The 14873-nt window shown below is 36.0% G+C and overlaps 1 protein-coding gene across 2 annotated transcripts in view; it reads left to right on the forward strand.

Annotated features, from left to right (window-relative positions):
- bark (C-type lectin domain-containing protein bark beetle) overlaps window positions 1-14873 on the forward strand; it is a 243301-nt gene that overhangs the window by 180524 nt on the left and 47904 nt on the right. For both annotated transcript variants that reach the window (XM_083125145.1, XM_083125146.1), the window contains 5 exons: window positions 5376-5625; window positions 7865-9282; window positions 10648-10811; window positions 12523-12749; window positions 13873-14058. In XM_083125145.1, coding sequence (XP_082981271.1) covers window positions 5376-5625; window positions 7865-9282; window positions 10648-10811; window positions 12523-12749; window positions 13873-14058 — 2245 coding nt within the window. The remainder of the gene's footprint in view (window positions 1-5375; window positions 5626-7864; window positions 9283-10647; window positions 10812-12522; window positions 12750-13872; window positions 14059-14873) is intronic.

The following is a 14873-nucleotide window of genomic DNA, read 5'->3' on the forward strand; positions in this document are numbered from 1 at the left end:
CACTACCTACATTAGAACATTCAGCAGTTTCTGAATTTGTTACTTCTGATAATTCGCCGACATTACTATCAACACATAAAGTGTCACTTGACTTTTCTTCAGATTTCTGTCTAGCACCTACAATATTTTGACTGTCATTGTTTTTAACTTGTGATCCACTAAATGGTATCTGTACAGTCAGAGGTAAAATTACATCAGAAGACATGTCAGTGTTGACATCTGTCTTATCGACACATGACCCTGCAACATTTTCCAGGAATATAACACTTCTTGCTTTAATAACCTTACCAGAATTAGAAGTATCAGCTAATCTATAACCTTTTGTAAACTCACAGTAACCTACCATAATGTATGGCTTCGACTTACTATCCATCTTTTTTCGTTTATAGTCTGGTGTCAAAACATATGCTGTACAACCAAATACACGAAGATGACTTAGATTAACTTTATGTCCTGTCCACATTTCCTCTGGAGTAGCATCTTTAATTGCAACTGTAGGACAAACATTCTTCAGGTATACACCTGTTGAAATTGCTTCAGCCCAATATCTCTTACTGAGATTAGCATCATGAAGCATGGTTCTAGCCTTTTCTACAACTGTTCTGTTTAGTCTCTCGGCAACTCCATTTTGTTGCGGAGTATATGGAACACTTGTCTCATGGATTATACCATGTTCACTGAGAAATGCAGAAAATTTCTTGTTACAGTATTCTGTACCATTATCTGATCTAAGTTTCTTAATTTTTAAATTACACTGATTTTCTACAAAAGCTTTGAACTCTACAAATTTTTCAAATACTTCATGCTTAAATTTAAGAAAATATACAAAACTCTTGCGAGTATAATCATCAGTAAAAGTAACAAAATATCGTGCACCACCCCAACTTGATTCGGACATTGGTCCACAAACATCAGAATGTATTAACTCTAGTTTTTCTTTAGCTCTTTTTGCCACTCCCTTGGGAAAGGATGCAGTTTTCTGCTTCCCCTCAATGCAAGGGATACATTGTTTTGGGGTGTCATCATGAAAACATACTCCATCAGCTAAATTATCTCTCAAAGATATCATTCCTTTTAGATTCAAGTGACCTAAACGTTTATGCCATACATCTTGTGAAGCATTAACTGACAACATAGCTACTGTCTCTTCACAATTTTCAAGAGAATTTACAGTAGTATTGTTTAAATTCATCATGGACAAATTTTCAGCCTGGTCTAACTTATAAATGCCACCTACCTTTGTTGCTGTAAATTTTGGAGTAGCCTTTATCTCAATATCAGATACATTGTAACCACTACACCGTTTGTCATCGAAAAGCATAACATAACCTTTTTCAGTCACTTTGTTAACAGACAACAAATTAGCAGTAATATCTGGAACATACATCACTTCAGATATTAACTTCTGCACATTATTTTTGAGTTTTACTTTCACATCACCAATTCCATTACTGATCACCTTTTGATTATTTGCAATGGTAATTTCAGATGATTTAGAATTTGAATAATTATCAAACCAATCTTTACGTTTACTCATGTGTGAAGTACACCCTGAATCTAGTAACCAGTCATCATCATTAAATATTTTACTGGCATAAGCACTGTGGGTAGTCAACAAAAACGAATTATTGTGTTGCGAAGAACTTGGTCCTTGCTTCGTAACTGTAGGTTTCTTCATCCGCTTCTTAGACTTCTGTAGTTGAGGACATCTAGGCTTTATGTGGCCTTCCTTCTTGCAATGATGGCAAATAGGTACAAATGGACCCTTCTTCTTATCTGAAGCTAAATATGCAGAATCCTTGGAAACATTTTCACTTCGTCGAAAATCACCCTGCATGAGCCGTGACTTCACAAACTCGCTGGTAAGTTTCGTCTGTGTTCCTTCAATACCCATTACCAAAGGATTAAACTCTTCAGGCAATCCAATCAACATAATTTCGGCGATTTCTTCATCATCGACACTGCAACCCACGTCCGCCAACTCTTGTTGTAATGAGATTATTTCACCAAGGTACAAGTCCATTGAAGGAAAATCTTCATAACGCACTCTGGTCAGTCTTCTTTTAATTGCTAAGCGCCTACTTATACCTTGATTTTCGTAAGCTGCCTTCAAATTTTTCCATGCTGCCTTTGCACTTTCAGCATTTCTAACATGTGGGTAGCAAGAAGAATGCACGCACAAACAAATCTTGGCATACGCTTTCTGGTCTCGAACTGGATCCACTGGAGTAGCTGCTTCGATACAGTCCCATAAACCACTATCGATCAGAGTTAATTTCATTACGAACTTCCACGTGGCGTAATTCTTAACACCTTCCAGTTTTTCAATGTTTGGCTGTCCACTATTAATCACGATTGGAGTCGTCATTGTATTATCGAATTTGTTTCAATTTTCTTGACACCGTAATTTTCGTACAAAAAAAATTAGATTGCACAAATTTCGATTCAAAGCTTCACAAGCACTACATACATTATCATATCATGTGATCAGTCATGAGTACATCACAAAATTTACGATAAAATTTTTCACTGTGATGAAGCAACTCCAAAGTACATTGCAGCACAGTTCATGAACACCTGGGCTGGGCCCATAACCTGTTAAATTTTAAGAAGCCATAATTCAAACCTGATACTGCATGTTAACTTTTAGGCCAATATTCAAACGAACTAAACTGGAAATAAGAAGTTTTATTTCTCTCCTCTTCTAGGCCACAGGACAATCTAAACGTAAAAAAAATTGCTTCACAGAATATATCACATTATGAAAAATTTACATGAACATATTTGGGTATGAGAATCTTTTGAATCAAAACATTTTAACAAAAATGATATAAATTGTCTTTGAAATGTGCGCTCTCCTTTTCCTCCATACCAAATTGTTATAGCAGCAACTGTCTCAAGTACTTAGTTGTTGTTACTTGTCCCTCTGGTAATTCACAATGCATTACAGAAAAGAAATAAATTGCGAGTGAAGCGAGCAAGAAAATGTTTCTATAAATTTAAAAAAGTATTGATTTAATAGCATGCAAAAAATGTCAGGGATGCCATGGCATTCTCCTTTACAATTTTCTCATTCAGATCGTTCGTCATAGAGGAACAACTCTCGCAGCCCCCTACCTACTTCCCCCTCTGAACTTGACTGTAAGAAAAGCAGATAGTGTGAGCAAAGGAAGCAAGAAAATTTTACGAAAAAAGTTTTTATTTGCATAAAATTTGAAATCTAGGGGGCAATTGCCCCTCTGTACCCCCTGCAGGTGCTGCTTCTGGCCATCTGGAAGAAATAATGCAAGAAAGACGTGAAAACTAATTCCATATTCAGTATTCTGTTGTCCTGCTACTCTTAAGATTCTGCTAGTCTTGCATTCTTTTACTTCAATGTTTGCCGGCCTCCCCGATGGCACAGTGGTAGCGCCATTGCCTTGTAATCAAGGGGTCCCAGGTTCAATACCTGGTGGAGGCACATAGTGGTTCATATCCCATTTTAAACTGTAGGTCCAGTCCTGATTAGCCTTACTGTGCATAAAGTGGACTTAAAACACCAATTCAATTAATCAATCAATTCAATGTTTGCCCCCTTAGAATTGATTTCCGTCCAAGGTTTGGAAAAAGGCAATGCCTCCCTGCTCCCTTGTGGTTGTGCCACTGAACCCCCTTCCCCCGTAGTTGCTTCGAACTTTCATCGGCTTGAAAATACTTCCTTTTCTTTAAGAGTATAATATCGTTTAATAACAGCAATAAGATTCCTCTACACTAAATTTCTAAGTAAAAGTATAATAATATAGGGGGCATAGAACGTCTGGAAGGGGAGCCAAGGATGGCCACATCTCCTCCTTCGAAAACGAATGTCAAGCTAAAATTATATATTTTACACATATAATTTGATTATTTTGTTGTAGTTTACAGGTATTACAAGCATAAGAAAACTGTTTTCTTATGCTTGTAATAACCGTAAACTACAACAAAATAATTCTACAATGCAAGCAATGTGTACATACAAGAAAAACTATATAATTTGATTTCAGTTATAGTCATTTACATTAATTATTATGTGATAATTTCAAATTGAAGTGGTGTTTTTTGAGAGGGACAACACTATTATCGGGGTAATATGCCCCATGGAAAAATACCTTGTTTGTCCCTTTGTGGAAAGAAATATGTGAACATCCGTGCAAACGCCTATACTCTGAAGCATGGAAGTCAGCTTGGTTCCTGTTTACAGTCTGATATTTTGTTTATATAAATAAGTGAAAGTGTAGGTTAGAATTGATTCTTGGTGAGGTAAGGTACACCACTGAAATTTGCCCCTCCCAACTATATCTTCTGGATACACCATTGCTAAGGGATGCACACTGTTCAAGTCTCCTGGGGGAAGCTTAACAACTTTTCTCCTGAGATTTTGCCAGTGTATAGGACTGGGCTAGACACCGTTGTGAGGAAATTGGGGAGCTATGAATGAGTGGTGTAACCCAGTCATGGAAACCTGCAGTAACGACTGGGAAGTTTGTTGTGGTGACCACATGTCACCCCATAACTGGTTGTATGATCAACCAACTGTGCTGAGGCATGTGGGAGTTTGGCGGTCAGTCACTAGGAAGACCCTGACCCTCAAGGGCAGTTGTGCCATTTAAGTTTGTTCACAATATTGTTAGTTAACTACTGCATATAGGACTGAACATATAAATAGTGTATTTTTCCACGGTAATACACATATGTACCTCTCTCTAAGCCTACAATGTAATCCTAGTGCACATTTGATCCTCGGTATCATGGTTGTATGTAGAGGCACATATTTTTGGTAAATAAAAAAGCAAAATTTCGGTACAAAAACAGAGCCAATTTCGGGTTCAAAAGCGGTAAATAAAATGAAATTTCGCTGTTATAGCGTTGAAAAAATGATATAAAATGACATTTTGGTTTTAAAAATGTGAATATAATCCTAAATTTGATTTAAAAACTGCACTATTACACAAAACAAACATATCCCTTCTAATGGCACATTAAATCATTACCAGAATGTTAAGTTTATTCCTGTATAAAGGGGTCCATTTTTGTTTCTCAAATATTTACAGCAGAATTAAACAATTTTCCATGAATTGCATAACTCACAGGATACTTCAGACTTCAGAAAGTGTCATGTCGATATATAAACGGTAAATTTTGTGTTTAAGAGTCTATTTCGCATTTTGCAGTTCATTTCGCGACAAAACAGGGTAGAAAAATGCACCTTACCTTTCAGAAACATGAAAAATTAACATTAGAATGTGATATTTCACATTTCGTGTTTTCGTCAAAAACGAAATATGCATGCCTCTAGTTATGTGTCCATTGCTATAGGTACCATTAGTTTATAATAATAATGATATATATTTTTGCAGTATTTCTACACCAAGAGAAATCACATCCTTACATTACACTTCCTGCACATGGTGACAGACAGAAACGACAGCGCAGTGATAGAGGTTTTTGATGGAAGTGTGGCAGACGATAAGATTTTGGCTTCAGTGAAGATCAGGAATGGAACTCTTGTTCAGAGTGTCAGTTCAACACGGAACAATATTTTCATCCGCTACAGTGCACAGGCTCGTACTGCAGCAAGTTTTTATTTGCAACTCACATCTGGTTACAGTAAGTGGATTTTTTTTTCTTGTAATTGTTTTTCAAATGTTTGAAAATGTATTTCATTATCCTAGATAGTATTATAATGTGAAATAATATTTCCTTAATCTAGATTCAGTTAAGATATTTCATTTTTGTAATTTTTGTGTGAAAATATTGTCCAATAAAATTGGCATGGTTGTGAAGCATATATATACCTTCATGCAAAGTTTTTAAAATAATAATTTAGAGGTTTTTAATTATATTTAATTGAAATTTACTCTAAACTACAGAACATTTGGAGGGAGGGGGAGCACACATGGAAGTTCCTAACCCCCCATTTACAATGTTCTCTTTTGCCATGCAAATTATATTGTTTGCATGAATACACTAGTTTGAGCTGTTAAGTCTTAACTTGTGCTGGAATTTTTTATAGCATTTCTATAACGTCAAAGAAATAGGCTACTGTGATATGTATTTCATGGCATTAAGTATTCAAAAATATTTAAGGTACAAAATAATTTAACTTTCTGAAATGCTACACCATGTTTGCTACATCAACTGGCCACACAGGAAGCTATATATTATACGAAACTCGTCAGTTCTGCAAACATATAATGTGTCCTAGGAGAATAGTGATAATTCTGATGATTCTTTTGTAAATGAGATTGGGTACATGACACGAATTTATAAATGAAAAAGTTTGATGAATTTTATCATTTGGTAAAATAGTTACGTGAAGAAGAAGTCAAATTTAAATATGGATACTAATGGAATATCATATTTGCAGTATTAGATTTCAGCAAATGCACAGGCATCAGAGTGAAAGTCTGCTACACATGTGTGTCCAGAGCAACATTTTTTTAAAAAAATAGCAGAGAATCAAACTCTTCTGAACAGACCATACAAAACTCTGCCATGGCGTGTCATATTGTCATTAAAGGGACCTATTTTTGCTTGGCATAGTGAGTGAAGTGTACATAGTGTGTGTAGCACTCTGCGTGGCTGCAGCTTAGTAGCATCACACACTATTTCTGTTGTGAGCAGGTTTCTGCATCATATTGTGCTCTGACAAACAGAACTTAAATTATCACAATGCATTCTGGTTTTGTTGTGGTAACTGATGGAGAAAATAACAAACATTATTGAGAAGTCAATATTAGCTAGTATTCTTTTTTTTTTAAAAAAAACAAACAGTGAGAGTGTTCAATCTTATTATCCTGTATTGTGAAATCCTTAATATAAAAAGAAAAAAATCTTTTAGAAAATACCTAAAAGTACTTACGTTGGTGAGTACATGATTTCCGTGAAACTACGTTTCGGGATGTAACTACTCCCTTCATCAGGTAGATAGGCCAATTCAATTATACCATTGGCTGCGTCAAATAAGACATGGATCAAGAGGTATGGTAAATATGGATAAAATGGTTAAAATGTGATTTAAGACAGCTGAACATGTGGTGCGTTATTCCTACCATTACGTTGGAATCCTGATGTAAAAATCTGTAAAAACAGTCTAAAACAAATTTTCTAAAACACGTTAAAAACACTTTTCCAGAAGTGACGTGGTGAACGCAGTACAGCTGCAAAAGAAGGCCTCTCATGGAATGCCGTTGGGTTACGTCATATCTAGCTCGAAATCTATTATTTCGCGAGATGCGTTCATCACGGCCGGGGTGACCTGGAAGCTGATTTTTTTTCTCTTGTTGTGTCCCACCTTTTGAACATTTTAATCCATTTTTCATCAATGTTCCCATCCTCTCTGTTTAGTTTATTATCCCTCCCTTCACAGATATACGCTGCTTGGTATACATTCCTACTTAATGGTTTATGATCAACTCTCATTATTTCTCGCTTCTGAATTTCATGTTCTTCCTCTATCACGTGTTCTGATAGTCCAGTTCTTGCGGTTCCTTCTTTTATGTCTTTGTCATGCTCCCCCCCCCCTAATCTTTGTCATGCTCCCCCCCCTAATTTTCATGCTCCGCCCGGTTTGACCTATATATTCTTTATTACACGAACATGTTATATTATAAACCCCTTTTTCATTTTCAGTTATGCTACGTGAGTAAGTCGCACCTGCATCAATATGAATACTCAATGATAATTGTGGATAATTTGAATATTTTCATTGATATCTAATTTATTCTTTGTAATTATCCCAGTTTTGAAATTATCATCAAATGAAATAGCAAGTATTTAATATCATCATATTTTGCAAAAACCAAAACATGTAAAATTGTAAGAGTTTTACTTTTCTTCTTTCCAGGCAAATCATACGACCTTAATGTTACGGAATCAACTGTTGCTGACAACAATGGCAGAGGTGTTGTGGCGGAGAACATAAGGAGCCAAGTTCACATTCACAAGAGTTCTATTTACAACAACAATCACACAGCAGGAGTGCACGTCGTTAGTGGTGCCGGTGATGTTAACGTTACCGAGAGTCGGATAGCTTTCAACGATGGTGATGGCATAAACATTACATATGCTGGCGGAAACAGAAACGTCACACGATCGTGGATTTCATCCAATAAAGGGCATGGATTTGCACTGTGGCTGAACGAAACTTCTGAGACTGTTTATTTCAATCAAGAAACTGTGATATCATATACAGAGATATTTAAAAATCTTGATGTGGGAATCATGGTTGGAAACTTTTGTGGAAATTCGGTATTGAATGTTAGTGGAAATTGGTTTAACGATAGTACAAACACTGCAGTCGAAATTCAATCATGTTGGAGGCAAGATGCGGGCATCTTGACTTTACAAATCGGACACAACTTCTTCATTCACAATAAGAAACTTGGTGTAAAAATTAAACCTGCAGTGAACATCGAAGGAAAAATTGAATATAATTACTTCAACCGACATACGTTTGGTGCTATTTTAGTGAAAAATAGAGTGATTGAAAATCTTGACTTATTGCCTGCTAAGTTAGACATTCAGTACAATGAATTTGTTAGCAACGAAGGTGTGTATGTTGTGAATTTGGGTTTATCGCCATACAGTGAGAAACAACATTTACTTTTTACGAGGAATTTCATGCGAAGTAACAGAATTAAAGAACCATTCCCATCTTTAGTTGCAAGAAGCCGTGTGGCTGCATGCGTTGTGATATCATCAGCTAATGTCGACATCTTCCGCAACATTATTCAGAATCATGACTCGGATTATGAGTTAGGCTCACACCTTGAGGATCAGAGCAAAGAAATCAACTGTACCTATAATTGGTTGGGGTATTCCGACGAAGAGAAAATCTACTACAGGGTGTTCCATCGTAAAGACAGATTCAATCTTGCAAAAATCACTTACTTACCATTTCTTTTACACAGCAGTAACCCTAATTCTAATACAGTAATAGTTAATCCAATATTTGTGCCTCTTTTTAATCAGGGGAATGTTGTCGGAGGGGAAGTAGATGGTCATGAAAACTTACAACCAGGTGAATATAATGTTCGGAGAGACATTAATATTTACCCTGGAGGACGATTGGTTTTGCAGCCAGGAGTCACGTTAAGATTTCCCCCATCGATTGGATTTATGGTGTCTGGAAAACTTGAAGCAAGAGGGCGGAGTCCAAATGACATCAGGTTGACACTGGAGCAAAATCCCGAGATTGATAATGAGACAAATGTGCCAGTCAGGTTGCTGGGTGGTAGGACAAGCTATGAAGGAAGATTACAGGTATGTCTAGACTAGTGTCATTTTACAATTTTCTCTTGCTTTTGCTTCACGGTACAGAGAAACAAATCTATTCATGGGTAGATGGTGATTATATGAGCATGCCCACATTACTCTTGTGTAGGGATGTGCCGAAGCCGATTACAGATGTATAAAAATCGGCAGAAATTGACATATTGGCATCGGCAAAAATACGATATTTAAACCAGTACAGATTATACTAGAGTTTTACCTTCTAATAAGTTTTATTAGAGAAGAAGTAGGTTACTTCCTGAAGTGCTTCCAAAACTTGTGTTTCTGAAGTTGAATCTGGCAGCAGTAAATTTCCAACATTAAGAACAGGAATTCATTTTGCATTTCAAAGAACTGATTGTGTACTAATGTAAAATCTCTTGAGAATCCATGTTCTTCTTAAAGGTTCACATAACCACCTTTTGTAGATGCAAATGTACATTCACATCTCTTGAGAATATATATGATATGCAATACAAATGTACATAGCAAATTTATTTTTGTCATGCTGAAAATAACATCCCATTTCTGTTTAATAATCTTATGTATCGGAATCGGTTAAATATGGGTATCGGTTCCAAAAATTATCGGTGAGTACATCGGCATCGGTAAATTTTCAGCTTTGTCACATCCCTACTCTTGTGGCTATCCAAGAAAGGCTTTCAATTATATTATAAAATTTACTACTTTAATACTACAAAACTTCTATATATATTCATCTCATGGTCACAAGAGTAACATGGATATGCTCATATGTTATTTTATTGATTATTTTCACCATTATCTATAATAATAAATGTCTTCATTAGCAAGTCAAAATTTGGTCACGCTTGAAACTCTACAGATTAAAGACAATGCTGTGTTTACGTAGGAATTTTTGTCTACTGTTAAAATGTCTTAAGAAGAGCACTTTGCAAAATACTTTTCTCTAGTATCTCAAATTGTTACCATTGTTCATATCACCAAGTGTTTTGCATATACTATACATTCCATACGACTAGATGATGATGTAAAAGAAACCTGTATAATAGAATTTTATTTTTGAATTTAGCTTGCAATTTTTAAAACTTTAAACTTAAATTTATGTTGGAAATTTTATTTCTGTTCCTGTGATCATCTTAATATATGGATGTAAATATTTTGCACATATATTCAACATTTGATCTCTAGATATGTGGAATTACTAACGGCAATTGAAAATACCCAGTCTAACATAGATTGTTAATGACTTCACTCATTAACACAAGAACAAATATTCTGCTAATGGACATACTTCCTAATTCATCCTGTAGGAGGGAAATGTATTGAAATATGTTTTTGCCAAATCAGTAATAATTATCTTATCCCCTTTTCCAGGTGCAAGTTGATGGTGTTTGGGGTACTGTATGTGATTATGGGTGGACAATGAAAGATGCTGCCTTGGTTTGCCATATGCTTGGCTTGGTGCTTAATCCTGATGATTGGTTTTTGGAGCGATCTGAAATCCCAGAAGCTGGCACAAGTGAAGGTGTATTATTAAGGTAAATACAATTAAAATTTAAAGACTCTAATCTGATACCAAATAGTTTTACATATTGGCATAGTGTTGACTTGGAGGAATTTGAGGCATGACGTGAAAATGTAAAATCCAGGAACATAGAACCTGGGTTCTACTGTACTCAGTTTTACCATTAAACTAATATTGGCTTTAATACAGAGCATTCTCTGACATTTACTACAAGACTCGGCGGCATCATCTCTTGTCTCTCCCGGTGAATGGGTGCGCGACAGTCGCACGCTACAGTCTGTTTTTTTTTCGCTCTCTCTGCCTTTGCTCTCTTTCCCTTTCTGTTGATGTTGCAGACTGACCCCAGTATAATCCTCCCTCGGAAGTTGTGTTGTGTCGTGTCCGTGTGTTGAAGATTGTGGCTTAATATGGCACCACAAATGTTTACATTACAACAAAGGATTTATCTTGTCGAGTGTTACTTCGGAAAGAGGAATTGTGGAGAAGTGCGACGACTTTTTGCAACGAAATTTCCTGGTGTTCCCGTTCCACATAGGACCACTATATTAAACCTCGAAAGAAAAATGGGAAATCTAAAAAATAAAGTATACAAGGACAATCTGCACACCATCCGTTAAAAGAGAGTATTGTACGAGAATTACAGTAGACGAACTTGTACGTGTAAATGCCAATTTCCTTCGGAGATGCCAGGAACGTGTTGCAGCAGAAGGACATCATTTTCAACACCTTCTGTAGTCAAGGTTAGTACACAATATGAAAAGTGTACTTTGAATAGCAGACTGTCACGGACCTGTTCACTGGAAAAGACAAGTGCTGATGCCAGGCTGCTTGCTGCCGAGTCTTGTAGCGAATGTCAGGGAATGCTCTGTATGTAGATGGATAATGATTAATTTGTATCTTCCTTAGAAAAGAGTAAGCAGCATGCAGGGCTGTAGTTGACTGTATGCGGCAGTAAACACCATATACCCTCTCTGGTTAACCCTATTCGTTAGCGTATACTTTCTGCTACAATGCATGTTTATCTTCTACTTTTGTTATGTTTATACTATTTACTTACATAATTTGGCCATTATCTCGGTGAGCTTATAATTCTAAAGTCAGACGTGTCACTTCGGTGAGAGATCTCTCTAAATAATGTCTTTCTTTCTTTTTCCCAAAACTATTGGCAGCGGACTATAAAGGCTTTTATTGTTAAATGCAAAAACTGAGGTATTCCAGTTTTAAACTCCAAGAGAAGGAAAGAAAGAATAATGGCTTTTTCTGTTAATTTTTTTTACATAAGTATTTTTTGAAAGATTTTCACTTTTAGTGTAATTAGCAGTGATATTAAAATTGTTAACTGGCCATGCACAAAAGCAATATCAAGAAGAAAAGAAGATACTATAACATGCTATCTGTAGCCTGTAAAATAATACTGTAGCAGTCATGTTTAAATGCAACCATTAAAATACGTGTTCATATTTTTTATTTTATTTTAAAAATAACTTCCTTTTTACAATATGCCTCCTTTATGCCAATTATGGGGATATCATCGTCACCAATATTCTACTATAAATGACACTTTTTGTAGAAGAGTTAATAGAAACATGGTCTTCATTTAAGTTTTCATAAAACTTAGCATATATATACCCTGTGAAAGTTTTGAGACTACAGCACTGGCAGTATGTATGGTTCATTTTGAATTTAATGATCTTGCAAAAACATAAGTAATCCTTGTTTTCCAGCAATGTAAGGTGCACGAGTGAAGACATTGATATAACTAAGTGTCAAGCAGAAGTTGCCGATGAATTTGAAAATTCCTGCACGCATGAGCATGATGTCGGCATGCGTTGCTATGAGTCATCCTGGGCAGGCATGAGGATGGGTGTTCTAGCTGGAAGATCTGATTTACAATATGTCACCATAGAAAGGGCCGGACTACTTGACTATGCTACAAACCAGTTCAAACCAGGTTAGTACTTTGTGTCTGCTGGAAATTAAAAAGTATTACAATGTCTTGTGTGGTAATTTTTATGTGTTTCTGGCATTTCTGAAATAATGAATATTTTATGTTAAGGCTCTGCTGAATCTTTGGCCGACTCCTCGGCTGCTGTTTTCAAATTTTCTTCTTTTTCAGAAAAACTGCTATGATATTCCAAAATCTGAAAAAAATACATACACGTAGAATTTCTTATAGAATATTCACGTAAATCTTCATGTGGTTAACTTTCGCTGTTGCCTAGATATTATCAATAGTTCTGTGGCTTCGCAAGTCTATTAAACAATTGATAATATCTAGACAACAGCCAAAGGTCCAACCAAGCCTTAAGATAACAGCATCCATGGGATTCAATGTGCTGATCACACATCACCCAAGAAAAGTTACAATAATGCTGGCAATAAAGTATACCAAAAAGTAAGAGGCCTTGTAAGTTGAGTTCATAAAGAAAAGAAAAGAAATACTTAATTTTCAAAGACCTTGAGGACATCACAAAAATCTGACATGTAGAAACAGTCAAATTTTATGTGGTCGCCTGATCTTCTCAGACACTATAGTGGAATATGGCTCTTGTGCACCATACTCCTGTGAGGCAGGGAGGGACAGCGTGAACCATGCTTCCTTATCGCCCAAGCTGAACGGATCGAGGGGAAGGTGCACAATGGATTTTAGCAGAAGGTTATTTTGTTTGTGGTCGCTCTATATCACTGCATGATCATTGTGTGTGAATAAGTATCTTCTTCCAAAATGAAGCATTCGTCTACAAAGAACTGTTCACTTTGTAGGTGAGGTTTCGTGGAACTTCACTTTAGAATGTTCACACTACTCCTGAAGAGCCAGTCACATATGACTGCAAATTCTTATAGCCATCATGTATCACTATGCAACATGCACACAATCACAATGCAGTTTCGTCACATCACCTTTTCTGTGATTATAGAGAGTTGTCAACTTTGAATATACTTTACTTCTGGCCATGCTGTACTTGGCAGACCTTGGTCTTCAAGTGCCTGTTTCACCATTCTCTTCAGTTTAAAAGAATCTATCTATATTTATAAATTCATAAATTGTATCTAACAAGTGATTCCTTATTTAGCTTTACAGATTGACTTCTTCCATCACTCCCTGCAAAGCATCCGTGTGACCAACAACATGCAGGATGGCTTAGGGGTAATTTATTCCGATATGTATCTCAATACTGAGAATTCTGTGAAAGACAGTGAATTCAGTAACAACAGGGGAAGTGGAGTCAGCTTCAAGCAATTGGGACTCACAATGTCAGGTAAGATTCAAATAATACATTTATCTTGTAGCTTTGTCTTTATTTGTTAACTAAATGTCACCACATATGGTGACCAATGGCCACACAGGAGAGAGTGAAACCCTGTGAAGACAAATTAGTGACTTTGCAGAATTCCTGGTAGATAGAAGCAGGTTCAATACCAGTGATGCAGAATGGCTGTGCAGTCAAGTGACTCCCACTGTATGCAGTGCATATGGGTCCATTGGCCATCATATATGGCATGCTGTATTGGAACCTCAAATTTTTGCAATTGCTAACACTAGAAAACATTAATTCTTGTCAGACAGTAGTTACAAGTGAATGAAATTTTGCACTAAATCCATTTTTATGCATACTAACTTATGAAACAATATGAATTTGATCTTGTAGATGATTTTTAGTGTTCTCATGAATGGTATCAAAGCATAGTCTTCAGAAGAAGGTTACATATTTTAACACAATACATAGCCTACAGTAAATTGCATCCCTGAAAGAGGGGAGGGGAGGATAGTAAAATTATATAATCCCTGGCATTCACCCTCCATTTATTTGCACCCGAAAATAATAAACTAAATTTATTTTAATTAGGGATGGAACAGATTAATGAGTACTCTATTGGTATCAGCCAATATAGGCATATCGGTCAATCAATAAAATTATCGATAACCAATCTGATATATTTATAAATATCTTATAATTTAGTGCAATATTGAACAACTTTAGTATAATTTTTTTATTGATATAAACATATAATCTGTCCTTTTCTAAAAGTAGATGTTTAAACATGTAGCTTCTTTTCCATTGCAAAAGCTTCG

This window comes from Lepisma saccharinum, chromosome 7 (assembly GCF_977018435.1).
Source record: "Lepisma saccharinum chromosome 7, izLepSacc3.1, whole genome shotgun sequence".
NCBI lineage: Eukaryota > Metazoa > Arthropoda > Insecta > Zygentoma > Lepismatidae > Lepisma > Lepisma saccharinum.